General features: G+C 42.4%; 1 protein-coding gene across 1 annotated transcript in view; it reads right to left on the minus strand.

Annotated features, from left to right (window-relative positions):
* Positions 1 to 7,413: 7,413 nt before the first annotated feature.
* DPYD (dihydropyrimidine dehydrogenase) overlaps positions 7,414 to 27,460 on the minus strand; it is a 765,031-nt gene continuing 744,984 nt past the window's right edge. Inside the window, exons 22-23 of the mRNA XM_054980010.1 lie at positions 13,476 to 13,616; positions 7,414 to 10,138 (exon numbers count right to left, since the gene is read on the minus strand). Coding sequence (XP_054835985.1) covers positions 9,968 to 10,138; positions 13,476 to 13,616 — 312 coding nt within the window. The 3' untranslated portion in view covers positions 7,414 to 9,967. The remainder of the gene's footprint in view (positions 10,139 to 13,475; positions 13,617 to 27,460) is intronic.

Consider the following 27,460-nt stretch of genomic DNA (forward strand, 5'->3'; position numbering starts at 1 on the left):
TTTTTAAAAATACACCAGCATCACAAGCTCGATTACTTTACTTCCAGGGAAAACCTAGAAGTGGCAGTGGTAGCTCTAGGAAACTATGGTTTTATCATAGAGTTTCTGGCAATTCCTAGACCTGACATTGATTCCAGGGTTTCCCCAGGAGTGACATCATTGCACTAGTGACACCCCCCCCACCATGTCCCCACCCCCAACCCTCCCACTAGTTGCCAGGCTTGATCTCATCAGACAGTCTCTAAAACAAAGGCATTCCCCAAAAGAAACCAGGAAATATTCCTAAATCTAGGAATGCCATCCTCCTCACCGATCCTCTTAGTTTGCTTATTTATTAGTTAGCTCACCTGGCTTATCCTCCATTTCTACTACTATCTGCCCTCAGAGAGATACTTTATATCATATTCTATTTCCATGAGAACTTCACTGGTGGAAACATAAAAATAGGATATTAAAAACAGCATGATGCAATGCTTTGAATGTCAACTAGGTAGCATCTGGAAGACCTTTGGCCACTTACTCTGTCTCAGCCTAATTTACCTTACAGGAAGATAAAATGGAGGAGGGGAGAACAATGTACAGTACCGTGAGCTTTTCAGAGGAATGGTGGGGTACTAAATAGCTCCTTCTCTAGGGAAGCTTGTCTCACACCTTCCTGATTGTATTTTAGTATCAAGCCAAAGTAATAATCTTTAAGAGGCAAATATACTTTGGGGGGGGGGGGGTTGAACAGCTGTTCCCCTGACTTTCATTGGCTATGTTTTTTTTATCCTTAAATATCTGTCATATTTTTTGCTGTTTTGTTTAAACAGTTTCTTTTTTGTTGGCCATCTTGGGGGCTTTTACAAGCTGAGAGACATAATACTGATATTTAAATTAAATAAATAGATGTTAAATGATTGCATCCTATTCTTTAAAACAAAAAAATGTGCCCTTAGAAAACATTAGCTGGTAAACAAATGCATCTGTAAATATACTTATTCTTGTTTCTTTAGGCAACTTATATAAATGAAAGAGAAAAACAGACTGCGATGATCTTTCTTCTTGTCACCAAAACTTGAGTAACTGTTTTGCCTTTGGCAAACAACAAACTATTCCTAAGGATTTACAACTTTTAATTACTTCAAAGTGCACCAAACAATTGACAGACTCCAAACACATCTAAAACTGTATTGTATAAGTGGATGAAGGCAGAATTTTGCTCTCTATTGCTGCATTATACGTCTCTATATTTCAGTAAAGGTACCATGACCAAGTATAGTAAGGTGTTTTTGAGGGAAAAAAAGGATGTCAGTTAAGATAGAATTAAGAACTTCATATATTGTAGCATGTTCTGGTAATTCTGTATCACCTCAAAACAAGATAACAGTATTCTGCAGGTGGTCTGTTTAATGGTGCTTCTTGAGGTCCTCAAAGGAAGTTGCGGGATAGAAAGAGCATTTTGATATCGCTTGGAAATATGCCCACCATTTTGTTTTAGCCTCTATTAATTGAATTCTTCAAAGAAGAGATGTGGATTGTTATGAAGCAGCCTTCCTATAGAAACCATAGTTGAGGAGTATTGTTTGTCAAGAAGATATCTAAAGGAGATCAAGAGACTGTACACAGACTCTTGAGGCATACCTTCTCCTACCATGTTCTCCAAAGACACAGAATGTTCTCAAGCTGAAAATCTTTCATCTGAATTAAGTACAAGTTGTAACAGTGTAACAGATATGCACACACACAAAAACTCCCAGAATTCCTCACTCTTCTACAAGGACACAATATTTATTTCTACTCAAAGTGATTGCAGAAAAAGAACTAGTGTGACTGACATACTGAACAGAAACAAAGCTATTTTGTAAGAAAAAGCTGTAGGGTTTTATATACTTCCCAGAAGCCATTTGGTATGTGTGATGGACAGGAGGCTGCCCTGCCCTCAAAGGTTAAATAGCCACTCAGCTGTTTCATCCCTGAGCCTTTGGGAGTGTTACCCCAGCATCCAATTACCTTGAGGAGGGGATGGAATGTTGAAGGGAAACACATCATCAATTAAATTCAGCCCCCTCCCCAAGAGAGAGGAGACAGTCTCAAGGGCACCTCTGCCTAGTAGTGTGGTAGAGTTGTTTAGCTCTGCCTCTGGGAAAGGACAGAGTACTGTCATGGGGCCTGTTTCTGGTTTTACACTGAGGTCTGAACCAATGTTAAACCAGATACAATTTCTATATGAATTAGCCCATTCTCAAAGTATTCATGAACTGAAATTACCCATTTCTGGATACACTGGCCATTCCAGATGACAAAATACTGGTTTCTCTTTCATCTCTTACTTTGGCCCTGTGAAGATGATGAAGGCAATGCAGTTATTTGTAACTAGAGATGGGCATGAACAGCAATACGAACCAAAAAAAGCCACAAACAGCCCAATCTGCTGTTCATGAGCAAGCTGTTCATGAGGCCTTGTTCCCGGCAAACGTGTTCCTTCCAAGCCCTCTTCATGGCGTTCGTCAGATGTTCATAAAGCCAGACAGTCTGGCAGCTTTCAATCAATTCCCCTGGCAACATAGGCATGGACTGTCTGAACTCTGTCTGAACTCCTTCTGGCTTGTAACCCCTCAAAGTAGCTTCCAGCAGACAGTCCAGTTTTTGCCACTGTGAAGAGAAAATGACATGAAAGGGGGAGACCCATGGATCATGCCTTTCCCGGGGTGCACTCTCTCTGAAACTTGTGGGGGGGGGGTCTTCAGAAGACAGTGTAGACTATGTCTCCTGCAAACTTGGTGAGTATTGGACATTGGGAAGGTCAGTTTGTAACCCCTCAAAGTAGCTTCCAGCAGACAGTCCAGTTTTTGCCACTGTGAAGAGAAAATGACATGAAAAGGGGAGACCCATGGACTCTCCTTTCCCTGGCTCAAGTTCAGCTAAGTCCCAAGGGGGCCATTCTGGCTCCCACGAACTTCCAACTATGAACATGTTCGTGAACATGTCATGTCCGTCTATGTTCGTAAATCCCTGTTCGTGGATGGCAATGAACAACGAACAGTTTTCATTTTTCCTGTTTGTGCCCATCTCTATTTGTAACCTAAATCCCTTTCCAATACCTCAGTTCATCTCCTTATTCTAACCAAGGTTCCAAAACCTAATTTAAACATCTTCCATAAATCTGCTGTCACACTGGATATTTAAAGATCTCCAGAGGCTCTTGATTAAGACTCTATAAATGAAGAAAATAATGTCAATATTATATGGGTTTAATCTGGATGATATGAGTACCAGCAGAGTATGAAACATCCCAGTGGCAGTTAGCTGGTGTCTGCCTCAGCAAAAGAACAGGCAGTATCAAAGGTAGCTCTGCCCAGCAGTGTGGAAGAGTGGTTTAGCTCTACCTCTGGGAGAAGACAGAGTACTCAGTCATGAGGCCTGTCTCTGGTAATAAGCAGACCTGGTACCATTTAGTCTGACTCTTGGGAAAGGGCAGGCTGGTAAGGGGCGGAATCCTGCGTGTGAGAGGATCCAACCTGGTAGTTAGGCAGTATAAACCTGCTAGTAACTGCAAGCATTAAAATGGAGGAGAATGATGTAGGCTGCTTTGGGTCCCCATTGGAGAGAAAGTAAAATTTAAAAAAATAATAACTGTAAATCACAACCTGAAACCATAACTACCTTCAGTTTTAAGTGCTTTAGCATTGGTTTATTTGTTAATTCGCTTATATATTCATTTAATTTATTTGTTGTCCACCGTTCTCCTGAAATCCAAGGTGAATTACATAGTGCAAGTGAAATAAAATACAATCAAGAGGTAGAACATTCACTAAGCAGGTATAATAATGAACAACAGTTAGTACATTCAGTGAAAACAGATACAATAGGGCACAGTAGCAGAACACTTGAAGATAAGCATAAAGTCAAGCATAGAGATGGAATCTTTTTGAAACAATTTGTAACTAATTTCCATGGCATGTTAAGCAATGGGGAAACTCCCAAGTGGCACATATCTGCATCAACATACAGTATCCTATAGCACAGCATCCCTACCAGTATCCCTACTAAAGCATCCCTCTGAGCTATTTCTTATGACACAGCCCTAAAGTCTGGGTAGAAAGCACACCTGAATAATTCAATTTTGCATACTTAGGAGAAAGCTAGGAGAGTGGAAGCTTTCCTGACTTGCTCAGGCAGGCCATTCCATAAGGTGGGGACTACCACAGATAAAGCACGTTTGCGGGCAGCTGTTAATTTTGCCCAACTGCAGGGTAGTATCTGCAGAAAGCCCTGTTCACATGAGCGAAGCTGCCATGGCAGAACATGGGAGAGACAGTCACACAGATATGAGGGGCTGAGGTGAAGTGTTCTGTACCAGTTGGAGTCTCTGAGTCAGCTTTGAGGGGTTACCTATGTAGAATGCATTACAATAGTCTAGTCTCGATGTCACTATGGCATGAATCTAGGTGGTAGATTGACCATGTCAAAGTAAGGGTCACCTTCCAGGCTTGTCTGAGTTGGGAGAAGGTCTTTTTTCAGATGCATTTATTTGCTTCTCTAACAGCACTGGGTCTAGTATAACCCCGAGTAGACATGGGCACGAATCTAAACACGAAGCGATTTTGGTCACAAAATTGGCCGTTTCGTGTATCACGAAGCACCATTTCATGGGGCTGCGGCTTTCAAGTTTTTCACAAAATTCATGACTTTTTTTGCCTGTTTCGTTAGCTTCATGAACATTTCATGACTGCAGACAGGCTGGTGCTGATCCATTGACTCCCTAGGTAACAATGGGCCCAGACCTTTCATTGCCACTGGAAACCCCAATCACAGCCCACTTACCCTTGATTGGCAGCACTCCTAGCCATCTGGAGAGCTTCCATTCTGCCCTATACAGCTAGGACCTGTGAGTTTGGCATCTCTCTGGGTGAAGGGAACCATTGAAATGCCCCTGGTTTTGACAAATCATGAAACTAACGAATCGTTTCATAGAACTAGTCAATTTTGTGAAAATTTGTGGCTCGCGATTTGTGAGAAATGACGAAACGTGAACTTCTCGGTTTGGTTTTTTCCCATTTCGTGCCCATGTCTAACCACTAGGCTCTTAACTGAGTCAGCCAGGGTCAACCGAACCCCATTAAAGGTTGGAAGCACTATGTCCTTTAAAATCTCTGCTTTTCTAACCAGTATCATTTCATTTTGTCTGGGTTCAATTTCAATTTGTTTGCTTTCAGCTAATTGATGACCGCTGTCAAGCAGCAACTTGGTACCCTGCATCACCAGGGGATATGGATAGTTAGATATAGAGCTGGGTATCATCTACATATTGATGGCACCCAATTCCATAGCTATGGATGAGTTCTCCTAAAGGCTTTATATAGAGATTGAATAACATGGAAGATAAAATGGTTGCATTATGCTGTATCAGATGTAGCTTCCATACACTCTTCAATGGCAGCATTGCAGTAGTCTAAGCTAGATGTTACCAAGGCATGCAGCACAGCAGCAAGATCTTTCAGGTCCGGTTTTGCATACTTAGGAGAAAGCATCTTCGTCACCAGCCAAAGCAACTTCTGCCACCTGTTAATCTAATAATTTTCATCATGCCTAATTTTGATTATACCTGCTTGTAGAAATAACCTGAGCATGTCTGTTAAAAGTACATTGATGTCATTGTTGTCAGCATTGTGCAATCATATCTCACTATCACCTTTGGTAAATTTTTGTAGGGCTGTAAAACCTGCAAGACTTGTTTGACCTATGATGATTCTGGGCCAAAAGAAAAGAGTATAGGTATACTTTTAATTCCCTTAAAAATTATTCTGTCTGTTCCAAATCCAAAGTCGTACGTATGTATATTTGATGGGACTTTTTGAGGATAAGTGATTTCAAAGTAATGGCTGGGGAGAGTGTGGAAGAGCACTTTTTAGGGAAAAAGACAAAAAAACAAGGTACATAATGATCTCAATTCTGATTTTATTTATAAGTATATAAATGAACACATTTTTGAACAAAAGCATTATTTAATATGCACAATCAATATTTTTTGTTGTGGCAGAGAATATAAAGAAATGAACAGATACATTATTTACTCTTTCAAATATTGAACAGCATATGGTTTTCTTGTGGTTTCTTTGGAATAAAGCAGCTAACAAAGAATTAGTATATGAAAACTCCCAACTGAGAATGAGAAATAAGTTGATGCTAACATGCTGCTTTAGAGTGCTGGGCTATGCATACATCTCTTTTACTGTAATTATACTGTAAAAAGCACACACAACCAAATTTGGATTAAACTTCTTGAGTAAATAGTTGTCAGTATATTATTGCCATGAGTTGCATGAATTCCATTTTTGAGTAATAAATTCCTAGCTTATAAATATTTCTCATATACTCAAAAAGTTATTTAGGAATGTTAGCTGCTGGTATGCCTCTTATATTTATGTAAAATATTGGTATGCCATGTCTTTAGAGCACTGTTTCCTAACCTGTAAATTGGGACCCAAAAGTGGGTCGAAAAGCCTCTAAAAGTGGGTTTCAGACCAGTCATCCCTAATGGCTGCTCCTGCCCTTTGCACCCTTCTCTTTCTTTCCTTTTCTTACTTTCTAGCTTCTAACATTCTTGCCTTGCCCAAACCCTTTGCAACAATAATCAGGGGGAAAACTATCTGAAAACTAGTAATTTTACAATAGTAGCTGGGAGGAGGAGAAAAAGGATGGAGAGTAAGTGGGAGCAGTTGAATGAAAAGCGAGAGGAGGAAAGAAAAAGGTGTGTGCAGGGCCGGCGCCAGAGGTTTCAGCGCCTGTGGTGGCGGGCGCGCACGTGCCCCACGGGAGGCGTGATGACGTCATCGCAGACGTCATCAGGCACCACAGGGGGGCTGGGTTGCGCGCGGACCGCCGAGCGCAGAAGCTGCGGGCTGCTGCTGGAGCAGCGCGTGGAGGCTGATCCGTGCGCTGCCCCAGCAGCAGCTCACAGCTTCTGCGTTCGGCTGGGGCGGAGGAGCGCGCAGCTGAGCTGGCGTGGCTGGCTGCAGCAGTAGCTGTAGCCAGCCAGGCAGCCCCGTGCCGCCGCCGCCACATGCCCCAGCCGAGCGCAGAAGCTGTGGGCTGCTGCTGTAGCGGCGCGCGGAGGCTGATCCGTGCGCTGCCCCAGCAGCAGCTCACAGCTTCTGCGTTCGGCTGGGGCGGAGGAGCGCGCAGCTGAGCTGGCGTGGCTGGCTACAGCTGCTGCTGCAGCCAGCCAGCCAGCTCCGTGCTGCCGCCGCTGCGCGCCCCAGCTGGGCGCAGAAGCCGCGAGCCGCTGCTCAAGCGGCGCACAGAGGCTGCGCCCGGCTGAGGTGTGTGGCGGTGGCAGCGGCAGCAAGGGGCTGGCTGGCTGCAGCAGTAGCTACAGGCAGCCCTGTCATGCCAGCTTTGCTGCGCGCGCCTCTGCCCCCAACACCCCCTCCAGCGCCCCTCCAGTGCCCGCGCGCCCGAGGCCACCGCCTACCTGGCCTCCATGGGCGTGCCGGCCCTGGGTGTGTGTGTGTGGGGGGCGAGTACACATCTCTTGGTACTGCTCCTTTAGCAGTCCAACCTCTTGACCAATACTTTGTAGTGCCTCACTGCTCTCTACTTACTGTGGGAGTTGTACTTCCCTGAGCCGCTGCCACCCACCTCTTTGCCGCCGTCAGTTATCTTCCTGCATCTCCTCAATCTGATGCCCCCCTCTAGTGCCTTCTCAATCTCTTGAGCTAGCCCTGGATGGGTCACCCACATATAAAGTAAATTTGGACTTGTGGGTCACCATACCAAAAACTTGGGAACCACTGCTTCAGAGTTTTGTTTGAGGCAGCTTACAATTTAAAACTACAATATTAAAATACATTCTATTAGACATCACCAGCATCTATAAAAGAGAAGCAGACTGTTAAAAAGCTGTAAAGATGCCTTCCTAGAGCTTCAGAGGGCTTACCTTTATTTAATCCACAGCAGAAAATTGAAATAGACACACAGCTATTCTTATGGAACAGCTGGAAAAAAAATTGGCAGGGCCCATTGCAAGACTTTGTACATGTGGAGGGAACCCTTCTGACTGCAGTTACACCCTCTCTTCTTCCCATTGGCTTTAACTATGAAGCTACCACATTGAATATGTAGTAATATGCCCGAACATTTCCAAAAATATAAGCTCTTCCTGCACCTCCCTTACACTCCTCCAGAGGGCTGCCATTTTACAAACGCTCAGAGCACAACATGTTCACGCTCTTTGTAGGAAAAGGCTAGGTACCAAGGACCTGAAGAGGCATGGGACAGTGGGTGTTCTTAGTCTCATGTTCTTCCAGGTGGCTAGATGCCATGTTGTTCATTGTGCATAGAATTTGCTTGCCTGATGGGGGTAGAAAAGGATGGCCCAGTAGAAGTTTATATGGATACACAGTGAGTCTGTGTGGTGAGAAAACTTCAGCATGTGCCACATGGTTTCAAATCTGGATGATACAAGATATTATGACCACTGCTGCTTCCTTACAGCTAGATCCAGATTATGTTTTCTGTTAGTGGAACAGAATTTTCCTGCTTACCCTCACTGGATCCCACTGATCTCTACCAAATGATGCTCTTGGGGGACAGGGGATCCTGGGGAACAACATGATGGCGGTCTGCAGCAGGAAAGAAGGATCAGTGGCAATTGCCAGTTTAGTCTGGATCCAACATACACTATCCTTACCACTCACTCAGTTCAGGCAATGTGCATGGCTTAGTTTAATGATGCTAAGTTTGTGAATGATATCAGGATTCAGCTCACAGTCACGTCTATCCTGGTTTACCTCAACAAATAATGGTTTAATTGCCTTCTCTCTCTAACCTGGGAGGGTGTCACTGCATCCATATATCACACAAAACCACTGACTGTGGTTAGTTAACCAACTTCAAATCCTAGTTTGATAGAGCCTAACTAACCATAGTCAGTAGAGTGATTTGCATTTAGGCAATCATATGAACTATAGTTAGTTCAATGAAATCAGGGTTTCATACACGGGCCATCTCAGAAGTACAAGGAGGCCTGGGCCAGCTTTTGAGACCCCTAGTCATTAAAAAGGACATAAAAGCAAACTGTGAAACTAATGCCAGCAAAAACAAGCATCTAAATGTGAAGCCTCCTTTGAGCTTGAGGCCAGGACAAATTCCACCCCGCCCCCCTCACTAGCCCTGTTCACACAATGTCTGAACTGAGCCATTGTGCACAAGAGCTGCCAGGTCAGGAAGGAATTGCTTATAGTCTTCCATTAGCATCTTAAGAATAATCTCATCTGCAAAGTGGCACACTGATCCCACCAGAAGCTAGTATCAATCAGTTAACAAAAGCAAAAAAACTTGGCTACCTGCTGCACAACATTAAACGCCAAAGAGTGCAATGTGTTTGCAAATTTATTTTTAGTGCCTAGTCAGAAGTAGAATTTAAGGAGAATTAAGGTAATACCATGCCATATGCTGATGTAGTTGAAACTGATTGATAGTTCAGAAATACCATTTTAAATCTCTTTTTATATCTCTCTGTAAAACACACACACAACCCCATATTGCTTTGTTTGCATGTTATGCAGTTAATTACATCTTCTAAAGAAAGTTTTAAAAATGAAATAGAATGTATAATTATTCCATGTTTCTTTGGTAACTAAGTTTGTCTTTATGTCAAGGTTCAGTTGGTTAGCAAAAGCTCCACTAATTTTTTTACATTTTTTAAAAAAACATCACCCAGATTATCATAGCATAGAAGAATTTGCAAAGGAAAAAAAAGTTTATGGTGCTTAAAAAACTAATATTTGACAAACTGTCTGCTCTTTGTGATGGCTTAAAAAAGAGAATGGGAGATACAGCCGGCATTATAATGGCTGCCATCATTAGGTTTTTTTTGTTCTTCTTTTTTTTTAACATAGATGGAATTGCTGGTACTAATTAGAAAGCAAATCAATAGAATCAAGCAAATGTAAGGTTCACTTTAACTGCTGGTCTGATCACCTCAGCACACTGGGTTCACTGCTAAGGGCAGGCCTCTCTTTGGTTCATAAGGTGTTGTCCTGGAAACCATTCGGATGCAGTCAATAATAGGGCAGACACTGAGGCATAGAGTGCAGCCTGTACAACTGTCAGTAACAGTGGGCAGGTGGATTTCTGGATCAAATTGTATAGCCTGCAAGCAGAAATAAACAGCACTGATGTCACTCACAGAAAAGGTCAAAAACAACCCCATTTTTAGCATCTGCATTTCCTGTAGCCAAGGTGCTCGGAGACATCTTTGTTTGGCACTGTGCTGCAGCTATAGCAACAGTCTTAACTGGTAAGATAATGCATTGTGCAAAATTAAAAATGCAGAACCAACTCATGCTCCAGTAAAAATTTATCTCACTTTCCTCACCCATCCTGCACTGGTTAAAAACAGAATCAGCTTTAGGACAAGTTGTGCCCATGATGTTTAACTCCTATAAAGATATTTTTGTTTTATGTGATGTCCATCTTTCATAGCATAGTGATTCACCAGCATTTAAGCACTCATGGTACAGAATTATTTCCCTAAGTGTCATCCTGTATTTTTTTGCTTGCTACACAAAGCCATCTAAATACATTGAATGGAGCTCAGCCATCTTTATGCAGATTTCACTGTGTATACTAGAGTGTATACTCTACAGTGAGCTTCTGAAGATCCTTCCTGACTCTCTGATGAGAGAACTTGTATGATGCAACCCTTTGAAAATATCTTGTAGAGTGTATTTCTATTTTCCCATTTTTGTTGTCTGCTTGAAAAATCTTAGGTGAGTTCCTAAAAAATCGAATACCAAAGTGCATAAATAGGACCCCCAGCCTCAAAGGAGGACTTGGATTTCTCCCAGAATGATAACTGGTCTCCAGACTACAGAGGTAAGTTCCCCTGGAGTTGGGGCAGATTGGCCATTAAGGACACCAGGAAGAATTTCAGTGGGCCAAAGGTTTGGGGGCTGCTCCTCACTGGGGCCACCTGAACCTAGAGGATACCCCCTGCCAGGGCCACCCCAGCTCAAAGAGAGAGATGGGCACAAACTAGAGGCTCAGGGGAGGGTGAAGGATGCACTTTCCTTGACCCACCTTCACTCAATCTAGTGAGGGATGGGACATGCCTGTCCAGACTGGCCTCACCACAGCAAGAGAAGGGAAGGGCCCACCCAGCCCCACCATATCCAATTACCTAGCTTGGCTGGGCACCTCCTGCTCGGGATTGCTGGGGCAGTGATGGAATGGGCTGCTTTTCCAGGGCCATTTCCCCCTCCCCCCAATCTACCTCTGCCTTGAAGGAAATGGCAGCTTTGGAATGCAGACAATCATTATATCCCCACTGGGCTCTCTCCCCAGGTACCACCCACACATCTCTAGCAATTTCCCAAGCAGGAGCTGGCAATTCTGTGCAGTTAACTGTTCATCCAAGATCAGAGGTTGCAGTCCTCAGACTGTTTCCTCTGATGGTCTTTCATTTAACACAAATGTGTGTGTGGAGGGGTGGGAAGTGGAGATGCTGAGGGTTTTTCAGAGTTGCTCTGATTTTCCTTGGTGAGAGAAGGAGACTGGGCCTACTCTTCTGGCTTATGTGTCTTGTTTGTTCCAGAAGACAACAAGGAAAGCGGGCACATGATCACCCTGACTGCAGAAGTCCCCTTTGGTTCCCTATACATGTGATGCTGTTATCTGCCCTGAGCCTGCTCGCGGACTGTTAGCTGGACTGTTGCCAGTCCAGTAGCTTTCACACCCATCAGGGTTTGTGTAAAGGCTTCCCTCCAGTGTGCAACACAGATGTACCATGCCACCTTCCTGATGTGTTTCCAAACAATGCCAACAATGCATTGGGACCAGCCCCTTGGGAGGTTCATTGCTTACACTATTTGGAAACTTGCCAGGAAGTTGAACTACATAGTTAGAGGAACCACCTTCATAATGTACACCAGCCTGCTTGGAAGCAACTTCTCTAACTGCTTTCAATCTATCAGCCAAGTGGATACAGGAACAGCTCATAGAGTAGCTGTTCTGTCCTACTCTGAACAGCAATTCATTGAATAGCCATTACAATAAGCTATCTAGTGCGCACAACCTTATTTGGCTTCTGGTTATGCGTTTTAAGTAGGTGTTTTAACCACATTCTTTGTTTTATTTCAAAGAAACTACCTGTACTAGGAATATTACAATTTAAAAAATTAAGTAACCACAACATCATTGCTCTAGAAATCAAACTCAATCAGTTTTGCACTGTCTCTGTAACATATTATAGCACATTTTTATAAGGCGATGATGGTCCTTGATAATAACAATCTGTAAGACAAACTAAGTTCTGGTGCTCTTCCTCTTTCCGCTGCTTTCTGTCATGCGAAATTTGTTTTATATACTTCCCGTTTACTTGCATTAACCCTTTTCTTGGGAAATTGCTCTGTGGACCCTGACAGGCTGTTCAGCTCCAGGCCTCGACTTTGCAATAACCTCTGATATCTAAACTTTACAAACAGCTTGTTTATTGCTTGCAGGCACTGCAGGTAGCATGTGCACTGCCAGTTAACCTTACAATGATATACAAATCAGATCTGACCAAGACAGCAAAGGGGAAAGTGATGCACTGGCGAGACTTCAGGTTGCTGCCAGTTTGAAATGTTGACAGAAAGAGGACAAAAACGGGAAAGGATTTACTAAGAAAAATTAATCTTACCCAGGCTTCCCGGAGGGGTTCTAGGCCAAAGGCCATGACCAAAGAGGAAGCTTGGCAATACCTTGTACCAGTTTCTGAGTACTCTGCCATGATGTAGTCAGATAACAAAAACTTAATTTAAGTCAAGGGAAGAGAGAATTATGCTTTTCAAACGCCTCAAGGGGCTGGCACAGGGAAGTGAGGAAAGACTAGATCTAATGGGCTTTAGTTATAGAACGGCAGATTTCAGTTGAACTTGAGGAGAATTTTCCTCAACAAGTATTTGAAAATGGAACCAGTTATCCAGGGGTATGGGCTGGCTTTCCTTCACTGGCGGTCCTCAGTCAGAGGCTGGACAGCCACCTGTCCAGAACGTTCTAGTTTTGGACTTCCTACATTGAGCAGGGGATTGGGTGGTCTATAAGGCTCATTCCAAGGCAATTTAAATAGATGGACCATCACTGGGAGCTACTGAAAAATCGCCAATTAGCATTTGAGTGGAGCAGCCTACATCAGCTTACTGCAACACAATGTTTGGAAGAGCATGACAGCCTGGCAATATATTCTCTGCAGAATACTTCTTGGTGGTTGGTGGGAGGGCAGTGTGCATCCCAAGTCTCTAACAAAGCAGCTTTATTGACAAGCACTGCAAATGGATCCGACACAAGTCATGCAGTCTATACCTGGGAGTGTGCCAGTGTTAATTTCCAGTATCTTGTAAATCTCCTTTCCCCACATGCTCATCAAACAGACCGTGGATTCCTCCTGCCTCAGCAGCAAAAAGATAACTCACAGTTGCTTTTTTCACTAATTACAGCTGTGCTCTTACCTGGTAGCCAGAATCATTGCAGGTCATGTAGCATTTGCCACAGTTGATACACATTTCCTCATCAATCAGAGCCACAACTTGCTCAGTATTACTGAGCTCTCCATATGTTCCAATATACCGCAGCGCTTTTCCAATTACATCCTAGGAGGAGAGGAGAGGAGAGGAGGGGGAGAAAAAGCATTATTGAAAATCTTTGGAGATACCCAAGGTTGTTTTATGGCCAAAGAAGAGCACTCAACAGCATGTTTCTGTGGGATGTTGTTTTGCAGGCACCAGGGCAATGCTAAGGATGATGGGGTGGGTGGAAAGCACTTCAGGTATGCTATGTTGCAAAAATGTGGATGACGACGATTGATGCATATGCAATTCAAGCACAAAACACAGGTAAAAATATTCCAGTCCTTAGAAGAACTCTGCATTTTTTTGGTGGTGGTAGTGGGTCTGGGTCAATCAAATGGAGCATTTAATCAAATTATCCTTAGACACCATTGTTTAGCACAACAGGAAGCAATACAGGGCCACAGAAAGGGAAGTGACATGATACACACAGCCTGCCTTGGCCATGGTCACTTTTCATTAGCACAGTTCTGAGAATTCATTATGAGAGCAGGAAACAGGCCCATTAAACAACAGGAAACAAAGGGCACCACAACTGGAATGGACAGGCAAAAGGCTTTAGTAACCACACAGTATCACCAACATAGTATTTTTAGTTGACTAAAAATCTTGGTTTTGAAGACATTGACCCATATGCTAGGGGTATATTTGTATAATACAGGCACAGTTAAGGCGCTCAGCTGCCCCCATGTGTATAAACAGGCTGTTTCTTGTGAAGATCTGAGCTTGCTTGCTGCAGCTGCAACAGCACTGCATTTCTTATTTCAGATACTGCAATTGCAGGAGTTCCTCCTTCTGACTCTTTAACGTAGGCCACGATGGTACAGCCACAGCCGCCACCTCATTCACTCTATCTGAGAGACAGAATATCCCATGCCTACTAGTCAACAGCAACAGCTACAAGTAAGTCCCTTAGTTAGAAAGAACCTCATTCACCACAGATGTTTCTTTTAGCATTCAAGAGAGAGGTAGCTGGGGCAGCACTGCCATACTGGCTGTGGAAAGAGCAAGAGAATCCTTGAAAGGGGGATGTAAGAGCCTTCCTGGAACACATGATTGGTCCATCTAGTCCAGCACCCTGCCTCGTGCCCTGTCCAACCAGCAATAGGGCAGAGAGGCCATGGCTCTCCTCTGATGCTGCATCACTGGGATTCAGAGGCTGGTCTCCTTTAGATACGGAGGCTCCCTTTTGTCACCACAGCTCACAGCCACTGAACAAGCTATTCTCCACAAACTTAAAAGCCATCAGTGCTTGTGGCCCTCACAACATCCTCTGGTAGTGAATCCCAATTTTAATCATGCATTGAGATTCATTGAGTAAAGGCAAGAGCACTTCCTTTTTTCCCTTCCTGAATCTACTGCCTACCAATTTCATCAGGTTCCCAGCTGCTGTGGGAAATGGCTGTTAAAAAATAAAGGAGAGCCCAAACAGCCTCAGAACGCCACCATGTGGAAGAGAAGAAGGGCTCCTGCCTCCCCTCTCAAACCATTTCCCAAAATAGCTAGTAAAGGTGGCGTCTCTGTTTTTGCTGCTCCACATGGAGTATTCTATGCATGTAGAGCAGGAAAAACAGGGAAATACCTCCCCGCCCATGCTATTCTGACAGAGGAAAATGACTGGGGATGGGGTGTGCAGGAGCACTTCCTTCCCAGGCGTTCTGCTGTGTGGCTGCAGGGAACTCAAGTTGGCTCTGGGGAACCTGGACCCAACTCCTTATAAAGCTACACATCTAGTTTGATCCTAATTATTTTAGGAAAGGGATAAACAATTGTTTCTATCCCTATCTGCGGCATGCATAATTTTCTAAGCCTCTGCTCAGGTCAGAGTCTGGAGCTGTGGCACCCTCCTTTTCTTAGTCTGGCTGGGAATGTACTTTAGAATCTGGAGAGGAAGAGGGTTATTGCAGAACCAGGCCTCCTCCTTCCCATCTCCTATTCCTTTCTCTCTTTCTCACTTTCCCCTCTACTAGCTGCCTTTTCTCCAAACTCTCAGAGAGAGGTCTGGCCCTGCTCACACTGGGATGGCCTAATAAAGGATTGTCTGGGTGTGGGTTGATCCTGGATTCTCCTTATACCCTCTTTTTAGGGGTGAACCCAAGATAAGTGGAGGGAATCTGGGCCAATGGCCTCCCTTGCTAGGCTTTCCCTTCTCCTGCCCCGCCCTTCTCATAGGAAAAGTGGCCCAGCCTCTTACTCTCAGAGACCCAACACAGACATATGAAGAAGTGATTAAAGGGTGTGCTTTGGATTGGTTAAAATGGTTCTCTAGGAGCAGAATTCAGAGGACTGCTGTTGGACATCAGTTGTCAGTGCAGGGCTTGTCTTGTGGAGTTCCACAAGGCTTTGGCTTATCACCCATGCTATTTAATCTTTTTACAAATTTATTTATTTAACCTAATCTATACTCTGGCTTTCTCCCCAATGGGAACCACAAGTAGCTTATATCATTCTCCTCTTAGGAAAAATAATTCATAGTTTTAGGCTATCATCAATATGCTGAAGACACCCAGCTCTATATCTTTTATCTATATTACCTGCTGACACTGTACAGATCGGAAACCAGTGCTTTACAGGTGAGATAGACAACAGTTTAATGAACAGGTGGCAACTGTGGCCAGGGGTGCCTTTCATCATCATCACAACAACAACAGTGTGCTCATATACTGTCCGTCTGGACAGATGAGTGCCCACTCAGAGCAATGAACAAAGTTAGTGTTGTTATTATCCCCAAAATACAGCTGGGGAGCTAAGAGGAGTGGCTTACCTAAGGCCATCTGCAGAGTTCATGGCAGTAATGGGAGCCAAACTAGCAGAGTGCTGATTTGCAACCCAACCACTTAACCAGTATGTTATAGCAGTTCACCAGCAGCTTTGGGCAGGAGAGATCTTCCCACTGTGCTATATGCCCTAAAAACATCTAGATGAGATTATTGCAATGCACTCTGTGTGCAGCTGCCCTTGAAGACTGGCTGGAAAATAGGTGGTACAGAATGCTGTGGCAAGAATGTTGACTGGAGTGGGTTGCAGGGACCATACACTCTTCTTCCATCTATGCTGGCTCCCAATCTGTTTCAAGGCTCAATTCAAGGTGCTGGTTCTGACCTCTAAAGCCCTACATGGATCAGGGCCAGCAAACTTGAAGGATCACCATCTCCCATAAGAATCTACCCATCCACTCCAGTCATTGTGGAAGATCCTGCTACAGGTGCCCCTTCCCTCTGAGGCTAGATGGGTGGCAACCCCTAGAAAGTGCCTTTTTGGTCATGGTGCTGAAATCCTCCCCAGAGAGATTTGTCCATCTCCTTCCTTCATCGTCTTCTGCCAGTAGTGAAGACTTTTTTTGTTTTGTGTTGTGCGCCCCCAGTAACTCTTAGAGGTCCTCCTTTCTTGTTGTGTTGTTACATCTGTTTGTATCTATATAATTTCCCACTGAATTTTAAAAATATTTTATATATACCTTATTTTAAAATGCTGTTAATGTTTTTAATGTTTTGATGTTTATCGCCTTGGGGACCCTATTTGGGTGGGAAAGTGGCATAGAAATGCTTAAAATAAATAAATAAAAGTCACTTCCTGAGCGGAACCATAACACTGGAGCTTTGCTCCTTCTACAAGAACACCTGCCTTAACAATTCTGCTCTGCACATTTTGCCTTCACCTCAACAGCATGTCTGACTGTGGTCCTTTATTCTCATAAAAATAAATTAATGATGCATGTCAATGAGGTACACCAGGGGGCCCTAATCTTTTTGAAGCTGTGGGTACCTTTAACATTCTGACACAGAGTGTTGGGCACAAGGATAAAATGGCTGCCACAGGAGGCAAAGCCAACCAGGTCAGGCAGCAAAGTTATGCATAACTGTCATAGTAATGCTTCAATATTTTAGATAGAAAATCTGCACACCCAATCAGATCTCCCGTGGCCAATCAGAAGCTCTGCTAGTCAAATGCCTTACCTGGCCCAGCTCACTTTCTAAAAACACTTGGCAGGCACCAGAAAAGGTGTTGGAGGGAGCCATCATGCCCGCAGGTGTCATATTGGAGACCCCTGATGAACACAGTCTTTCCTAAGCAACAAGATAAGCCCCTGCCCCAAACAGCTTACAATCTATATCTTATTTTCGGGGGGGGGGGGAGGAAATACACATCAACATACAGACAGTCATCTTACTAGTACTAATGCTACATTTGCTATTCCATTTGGGATGTTTTGCATCTTTCACAGAACTTAATTCATGTGGGCAATTACTGTGTCCTACTTAACATACAAAAAAACGGATGCAGTTAAGAGCTTGAATTATATGAAGATGCTGGAAAGCACTGGGTTGTAGGAAAATGCATGAAAGAAATTCAATCTTTCATTGCCTGAATGTATCATAGCTTGCACACCAAGAAATTTTAACCCACTGTCACTTTTGCATTACTATGTAGGAACTCTAAATGAAGCTTTTGAAACTGACATTTAACAAAAGAGCAAAGGTTGAGGATTCCAGGGAAAGTCACACTGGAAAGATAAGGTTGCACAGACTTTAAAATTAAAGTTGGCAAAGAATAAATGAAGCTTGCAAGACACTAAGTTACATTTTACCCATGCTTCAAAAGGCATGAATATCTTGAAATATTAGCTGGCTTTGAGGGTTATAGGAGGAGCAAAAGAGCCATTATCCATTGGAGGTAAGGACTATTATCATTAGGAATGTACAGGTTTCCTCTCATTCTATTCCTTCATTGATTCATAAGTTCTTTCTGCTTTACACTCCACCTCTTCACCTACTTTAAAAGTAAGAGAATTTCTAAAATGAATTCTGGCATGGAGGAAGCACAGTTTGCTTCAATGTTTTATTCCATCAATTTATTTCCACCTCTTCCTTGACATAAAAGTATGCAGTGACAGGTCCTGTTATGGATGTCCTGATGGTTGCCGACAGGGTTCTAGGGGTTGTGAAGGCCACCACTTGTATTTTGGGGCCCTCTCCACCCTGGTTAATAAAAACTTGCCAGGATAGTGTGAGGGAAACTCTAATGAAAATTATTTACAGCTCATTATATTACGATGTTTTCCCAAGGATGTTAAATGAGGCAGTGGTATGTCTTTTGTTAAGGAAGCCTTCTTCAGATCAGAAGGCTGTTGCAAATTCTAGTCTGCTATTTGCCTTTTTGAGATAAGGTTATATAGAAAGTAGTGGCAGAGCAACTCCAGAACTTTTTGGATAACTCATCTGCCCCGGACCTCATGTCTGATTCTGGAATAAAGAAGGCTTTAATCTCTGTTTACAAGATGATATGCCTCTTTGGCATTGTTAATACTGACATCAAATTGTTATTGAGGGGATAGATTTATTTTTTAGTCCTGGTGTCTTTGAATTGTGTGTGCATGCAGTTACACTGTGATCCAGTTTGGTATAGTGGTTAAGAGTAGAGATGGACACGAACAGCAATACGAACCAAAAAAAGCCACGAACAGCCCAATCTGCTGTTTGCAAACAAGCTGTTCATGAGGCCCCATTCTAAACGAATAGGTGGTTGTTGCAAGCCTCATCCATTGCTGTTCATTGCTGTTTGTCAAGCCAGACACTCTGGCACCTGCAATCAATTCCCTTGGCAACCAGACGCAGGGACTGCCTGAACTCTGAACTCCTGCTGTTGCCCTGGAAACCCTAATCTAAGACCTATTTAGCTTGATAGGCAGGTCTTCCTTTCAAGTGTGGAGCTCCAAATTTGTTACAAGGGAACAAAGACCAGCAGGGAGGGGGGCTCCCAGCTCTGGCTTAGTTTGCAGACAGTGGAGAGAGAGAGAGACAGTGGCTGTTGGCATTTTGATAGAGAGAGTGCATTGGAGCTTGAATTTTCTTTGTGTGTGGTGGGATAGGGATCTACCCTTTCAAGTTCCAGGGCTGCTGCCAGGCTCTGGGCCAAGCTATTATTTATTATTGGTACCTTTCCTGGTGCCTGCTCAGGTCAGGTTTCTGGGCGTGGTGTGGTAGGGATCTTGACCAAACTTGGAAGATGGCTGGAGGAGAGCCTGCTGCCCCCCATGAACAGCCAACCACGAACATGTTCGTGAACAGGGCCATGTTCATGGTTGTTCATGAGTTCCTGTTCGTGGATGGCAACGAACAATGAACATCATGTTCGGTTTTTTTCTGTTCATGTCCATCTCTAGTTAAGAGTAGCAGGACTCTAATCTGGAGAACCAGGTTTGATTCTCCACGCCTCCACTTGAAACCAGCTGGGTGACCATGGGTCAGTCACAGCTCTTCCAGAGCTCTCTCAGCCTCACCCACCTCACAGGGTGTTTGTTGTTGTGGGGATAGGAATAACATACTTTGTAAATCACTTTGAGTTGTCCTGAAGGATGGTATATAAATAGAATGTTATTACTGTAATCCATCTTGAACCTAGTTAACGAGAAAGGTGGATTAAAAATTAAATATATTGTTTTGCCGATGCAAATGTTCTCCTGTGCATTGGTAAATCAATGCACAAAAACAACCTTGTTGTAAGTATAGGTATAATGACATCAAGATTGTCCTTTTTCAGTTTTATCAATAGGAAATATAAAGGTAGTCCCATGTGGTTGTTGTGGGTTTTCCGGGCTTGGATGAGAATTGCAGAAGCATCTCTACTTCACACTAATACTAATGATTGCTATGGGTACCAATCCAGATATTTATTATAGATACAACTAACAGAGCAATCCTAAACAGAGTTACACCGGTCTAAGCTCATTGAAATGAATGGGCTTAGACTGGTGTAACTCTGCTTAGGATTGCACTGGAAATGCTTTTAGGGCTCCCGATGGAACTTTCACAGTTTTTCTTGCATGAGTTGCAGACAGCATGCTCTCCAGCTTCCCCACTTATCAACCTGGCCCCAATTGTGTGGGTGAACTTTTCACCCTTCTGTATAATCCACAAAGAAATCTAGTTGTTGATCAACAAAGATACTTTCGTAGATGGACAGACTCACTGTATTGGTATGTGATTTCTAATCTGTTCTAGCTTTTAAACATCCAGCTGAAAAGTAAGGCATGCTTAAATTCCATGTAAATCAATAGCCCATAATGTGTGCTTAAGTCCCTGTTGATTTCATTAGGGTTTAAGTGCACTTAAGGTCCTCTCTGGGGTATGGCCATGCCTTACCATAACTCGAAAGTTGTGATTGGTTTCCTTTTAGAATTTTAAGGGACAGAAATAAATGGGAAAAGTAAAGAACAATGGGACTAGCCTGGTATGCCTCCCTTCTGAGTCATTCATGTATACTTTTTAATAGCAATTTGTTAAGGAGAGGCTGGTACAAAGGTAGTTGTATCCTACTTCCAATCATTCTGACTATAAGAGGGGTTTTTATGGGTTTTGTTCTTTGTATTAATATGCTTTAATGAAACTTTCATCTTAGATCACTATTTTACAGAGCTGTTTCATTAAGTTTCACATGGTTTCTATGCCATCTATTAGCATTGTTTTGTGAAATTAAAAAACTATTTTTATGAAAGATAACGTGAAAAAGTATTATGAAGCTGTAATAAAAACAGAGGATGCAGAAGAGCCTCCACAGGTGCAATGTTTTACAGCATTTCTGGCCACCCTAGAGCCTTCTCCCTTGATCAGCATGGAAACTTTTACAACAAAATAGTCTCTCCAGCAAGATAAATTTGGTACCCCCCCCCATGAACTATAAGTTGGCTCCAAACAAATTATATCAAACAATAGTATTATAGAGATTCATATTTTCTTTTATCTTGGTGCCCCCCAGATTACATTTGTTCAATTTACAGACCTAATGATGTTTTTTGCTAACTGCCAGCTCTATAAGAGGGCAAGCCAACTCTTCTGATAATCAAGCTGTGTTCTTCCTGACTAGTGCATTATCTCCAGTAATGAGGATTTTGCCGGCCAAATTCTGCCCTTAATTAGACCCATGTTATCCTGTTGCTTCCTAGTTCTGCCCTTGGTGACACCTGTGTAGCAGATCCCTTGTCAGTGGGGCTGCCCAGGTGTGTGCAGAGAACTGGAGCCAGCTGATAATTCTAATGATCTAACTCCACAGTCAGCAATGAACTTTTATGAAAACAACCCCCCCCCAATAAAACACAGGTTTTAGTTCTTCCTAGTTCTATAGGTCCCACAGATGAAGAATTGGATTCAGATGTGGAAAACATAGATTCATTCAATCTGCACTAGGCATGGACCAAACTCTGTCTCTCAAGTTCCTAAGAAAAATGCACATTACAATAAACATAGGACCGACAATCTTTTAAATACTGGATTATCCCACTCTCCTTTGTGATAAATGTATCTGTATCTTGAATAAAGCTGCCAGCATCCAGATGGGGTCTGGAGATCTCCCAGAATTATAACTGATCTCCAGTTCCCTTGGAGAAATGGCTACTCTGGAAGGTAGCTTTTATGGCAATATACTTCATTGAGGTCCCTCCTCTCCCCAAACTCTCCTCTCCTCAGGCTCCACTCCCAAATCTCCAGGAATTTCTCAATCCAGAGTTGTCAACCCTAATCCTAGGGTTGCCAGCCTCCAAGTGGTGGCTGGAGATCTCCCGGAATTACAACTGGTTTCCAGGCCACAGAGATCAGTTCACCTAGAGAAAATGGCTGCTTTAGAGGATGGATTCTATGGCATTATGCCATGCCAAGTTCCTTTCCCTCACCAAACCTCACTTTCTCCAGGTTTCTCCAGGTTTCACCCCCCAGATCTCCAGGAATTTCCCAACTTGGAGCTGGTATCCATACATAACCCTGAAACAACAACATTACTCATTTCTCTGTCTCTGGTCAGTATTGTTGGCTGCTGCTTATAGGGAAGTGATTATGTTTGTGTATGGTTTATGAACTGGAAAGGGAAAGAAATCAACACAGGGCTTCTACATTTTCAGTGGCAAACCTGTGTTTATAACGTTTTGGTCCACCTTACATTTGTTCCTTCTAAAATGGTAATGGTAATGATCTCAGAATCAGACTCAAGGGTTACATCTAAAATTGTGACAAGAAACAGCTTGTACAGCTGTGGTACAAGGATGAGTACAAGAACCCAGAGTGTTACTCATTTAAGGTAACAAACTTGTAACAGATACTTGCAGCTGGTTCCACCAGTGTAGGACTAGCCTCTTCAGCCACCGAAAGAAATACATGTTATAATCCAAGCTGTCCATAGACATGCTAAACTTATTTGAAATGTAGTAAAAAGTCTAGTAGCACCTTTAAGACTAAGAGCAGAACTACAAGTGACAAAAGGCACAGGTTGGACACTTGTCAGCTTCCCTCAAGTTTTGATGGGAAATGTAGGCAGCTTGGCGGAATGTTGGACAAGTGACAGTTGAAAAGTCCATTGGACAGCAGTCAGAGAGCCAAGCTGCAAGAATAGGATGCCTACATTTCCCATCAAAACTTGAGGGAAGCTGACAAGTGTCCAATCTGTGCCTTTTGTCACTTGTAGTTCCACTCTAACTTTACTGAGGTATAAGCTTTTGAAAATCACAGTTCTCTTCATCAGATGCCTCAATAAAGTTGGTTAGTCATAAAGGTGCTACTGGACTTTTCCCTATTTTTTACTATTTTGCAACTACACACAGCTAACTCCTCTGGCTCTATGATTTGGAATGGTTTTTAAACAACTTCAGAGATATTGTGGTGACGGCAAATGCAATAGAAGCATGAAAATGGCAAGTACTCTGTATATGAAAAAATATCCAAACTAATGTGTATAGTAATTTCAAAATATTGACTTTAAAATTAATAGCTAAATTCTATTTACAAATAAGTACTGCTCTCCTTTCCAATAATCCTGGCCATTGGTTTACCAGTGAGCATACTGTCTCTTGTATTGTGATATTGTAAAATACAGTGAACCCAAGAGACCAGGGCATAAATTAAGAGGAATCTTTTTATCCAAGCCTACAGCACAATACTTGTATTATGTCTCCCAGAAGACATACTCAAAGGGAGCACACATGTGCCTGAAAAGTCTCATTGTTCATTTTAAAATGAAAAGAGCTATTTTGGTGGATAGCACAATATCTGGGAAAATGAAAGATTTGCAGATTAGATATGTCAAGCAGTTATTAATCAACAGCAATAGAGAAATGGGGGAAGGCAAATTAGAAAAAAACGAGGGAGGAGATAAATGTTTGACTGTAAGAAAGATGGATGAGAACAAAGTTACCAAAAAGAGGAAAGGGAGGCATATTTCTTCTGAGGTACAACATCAAACTCTGAGGAAAGGATAGTTTCAGAATCTGCAAGAACATAGACATAAACTAGATCTTCAGAACAAGACATTGTGATAAAATAGTCTTAATAAGCTAGTTTTACAATTCGTTTGTAAATTCAATTCCAATAGTTTTTTTTAACCAGGTCTTTTGCTGATAAAGAATGGTAGTGAGTTTAGTGTACAATTAGGGGAGGGGAGAATAGAACAAATTTAATAAACCATTCCAATTGTTTTCTGTTTTCAGGGAAATCTTGAAGTTCCCCAGAAGCTTATCAAATGTTTTTCAGAGTGAAGATTAACAATGAAGAAATTGATCTGAAAGACCACTTCCCCATTACTGCTGATAATCAAAGAAGATGGGTGGGTATTCTGTTTAAAAGAACATAAGAATAGACCTGGTGGATCAGACAAATCAGAATCTGATGTTATGGCCCACCAGAGGCTTCTGCAAAGCCCACAAGCAGGATATTAAGGCAGTCGTCTGTCAGCAGCTGACATTCTGCCTCTGACCAAGAAGCGTTGTTTACGTGATGATCCTGAATACCCATCGACAGTGTGAGATACAAATAATCTGGGCCCTTTGGTTCCATGGCTTTTAGCTAACAATTGTCAGGCTTGTAAGTGCCAAATTATACCCCTTGGACAAACTTTTTACCATTGGGAGGGCATTAAGAAGGTATTTTACAACACTTTTTACTACTGTTCTTGACTGTACATCAACTTGAGGTATAATAAGGGATGAAACCCAATAGACTTGGTTCTGTTCCCCATGAAATGTATGTATCCTAGAGTGTGCCTTGGAAACCTTTGCCATGTGTAAAGGGTCCTCAACAAACAATTGAATGTCGAAAGCCTTTCTTTAAAAGCAGAAAGTCTGAAAACTACTCAGATATTCCAGCACAGCAAATGATTGGTTACACAATAGCTGCTTCAAGGTTTGTTTCCTTAGCTTTAATGTAATCATTATTTTTTATGTAATAAAAGAAAAAATGAATGAACAGGGGGTGCCAATTCTCTTTGGTTGGTTAAAGAGAAACTTTAAAGCTACAGGGGTACTTGTTAAAAATCAGGTGACCTTGTTTTGAAATAGCAAATGGACCTTTTGGTAAAGCAAAACAATACATACCACGAGAAATAATTTGAACAATTCAGAAAAGCTGAAATGTTCAATATTAACTGAAATTACTTTGGAAAACAACAGGAACCAATGCAGAGAGCCAAAGGGTTTTTTTTAGAAATGTTCTAAATATATCAAAAAAGTATATTTATGTTTCAGGGCATTAAGAGAATGTTACTTTTGTTTAAATAAAGAATGATATTAACTGCTGCTTTTTAATCTGCATTAATTTGATCTTTGATTTTATATTATTATGTCAATATTTTCCTTGCTACAAAATAAAACCTTAAAACCTCTGTGCTTTCCCCGATTTCCTGTTCTTTATTAGGTATTCAATGGTCTCAACTGATACCGGTGGCCAAGATTCCAGTTCCCAATCTCAACCAAACTTTCCTGTTCTCTGTATCAGGTTGTATCCCCTCAATATAAACAGCAAAAAAAGGGAGCCATACATCTGGAGAGTTGCAAAAGGGAATAAGCATGATATTCTTAACGCTGTTGTTCACAATATACCAGAACTGTCTCTTGTTTCCATCATAGGTAGTGGAAATCAGAGTTAGGGGTGTGCACCTGAAAAATATTTCGGTTTACCGCTTTGGGTTTACCTGAAGTGGGAAAAAATTCATAATAACCCGAATCCCGAAGCGTCAAGCCACTTTGGGATTCAGGTGTTTAGATCACTCTGTAAAGATGCAGGAGCACACAGAAGTTTTAAACTCCCCCCCCAAGTGCCCCATGCCCCCCCCCGATGGGTGAAGGAAGCAGCCAGGTATTTGAAAGCAACCCTTTTCACACCGCTTGCAAGTGGCACGAAAAGGGTGGCTTTAAGTTTCAAACTCCGTGCCACCTGCTTCAGCTGATGGGTGAGGGAGGAGGCTCCCTTCCCATCAGCTGAAGCAAGCAGCAGGTGGTTTAAAGCACCCTTTTTCATGCCGCTTGCAAGCAGCACTAAAAGGGTAGCTTTAAGTTTCCTCCTCACCCTCCCATTGGGGGGAAAAAGTGGCAGGGTGGGAAGTTTGAAACCAAGCAGCACTTTTCTGGCTGTTTGCAAATGCAAACAGCCAGAAAAGTGCTGCAGGATGCTCCCGCTTGACCTGAAGCTTTTTGAAGTGATCCAAATCACTTTGGAAAGCTTTGATTCAGTAATCCTGAATTGGACCAGCAATGCTGGGCCCAATTCAGGAATCCTAAATCTTTCCGAATTGGGCTCAATTCGGATATTTATTCTGAATCAGAATCCTAAAAAGTATACAAAAAACTGTTTTATCTGTTTTTAACTGTATTTATGTAAATTGAAATGTTGTACTCCGCCCTGAGCCCACCTAGTGGGGAGGGCGGACTAAAAATCTAATATAATAAATAATAAATAAATAAATCCTGAAAATTGCACACCCTTAATCAGAGCTCTCCATTTTTTCATCAAAGTTGCCCTTTTCTTGTTGATTACTACTTGTTTCCATCTCCCCTTAACAACCTTAAGTCTGGTTAAGGTACAGTCTGATCTCTTCAATCTAAACTCCTTATGATAAGCTATCATGTTTCTCAGGAAGATCTGGCATTCCTAATCAAACCAAATTCTTCCTTTGCTTTAGTTGGTTAAAGCAAGGTAGCTGGTATACAGATTTACATAAATCTATGATCTGGCTCATAATGTCGCATCAACTGCCGAAGCGTATTTGTTGCACAAGAAGTGGCATTCTTGCAATGAGTTATAGAACTAATTTCTTGTTATATCAGTGAGGTCCATTTCCTTATTTTTATTCTCTGGTAGATCTGCTTTATGTGCAGAGTTGAAGATGGTGACTTAACCATTTGTTTATTTATGGTTAAAGTCAGCATAAGAGGAAGATGGTCATCCCCAAGAAAGTTACCCACTTTAAAATTGCAGATCTTAGTTAACACCTCTTCCGGTACCAAACAGTAATCTACTGTACTGGCACCTTTAAGGGTAATCTTCACCACAAAAAAGGGAAGGTCTCCAATGAGAGCACCGCAGCACTATCAAGAACTCCCCAGTGAGACCACACACACTACCAGGTGTTAGCCAAAATTAATTATATTAAAGTGCTAGTGCTCAATTGTGAGAATTTCATATTATAGTATTATAATATTACAATAAGAAAAGTATGTCCAATTCAGATACCCAGTAAGTCTATAACATCAGTTCCTTTATAATTCCTTTTTCTTTATAATCTTTACCCTTTAAGAGTAAAACATGTATGCACCCCTTCAGGGTCCACCAATTTATTTGCATTTACTATCACTAGGTTATGAGAAAGCACCAGATTTATTAATCATTTACCAGCTAGGTTTACCCCTTGGCCCCTTCTTGCCTTGCTTAAAAAGAGATCACTATATAGGAAGTCTTCCTTATCTGGGTCAAGCTACATACATACATACTAGGGGTGTGTGATTCGGGATCTGGATTCGGGTAAAGTACCCGAATCGGACCTGATTTGCAATGATTCGGAAAACCTCACTCAAAGCTTCCCGAAGTGATTCGTATTGCTTCAGGAAGCTTTGGGTC

The sequence above is a fragment of the Eublepharis macularius genome, chromosome 5, assembly GCF_028583425.1.
Source record: "Eublepharis macularius isolate TG4126 chromosome 5, MPM_Emac_v1.0, whole genome shotgun sequence".
In the NCBI taxonomy this organism is placed as follows: Eukaryota; Metazoa; Chordata; class Lepidosauria; order Squamata; family Eublepharidae; genus Eublepharis; species Eublepharis macularius.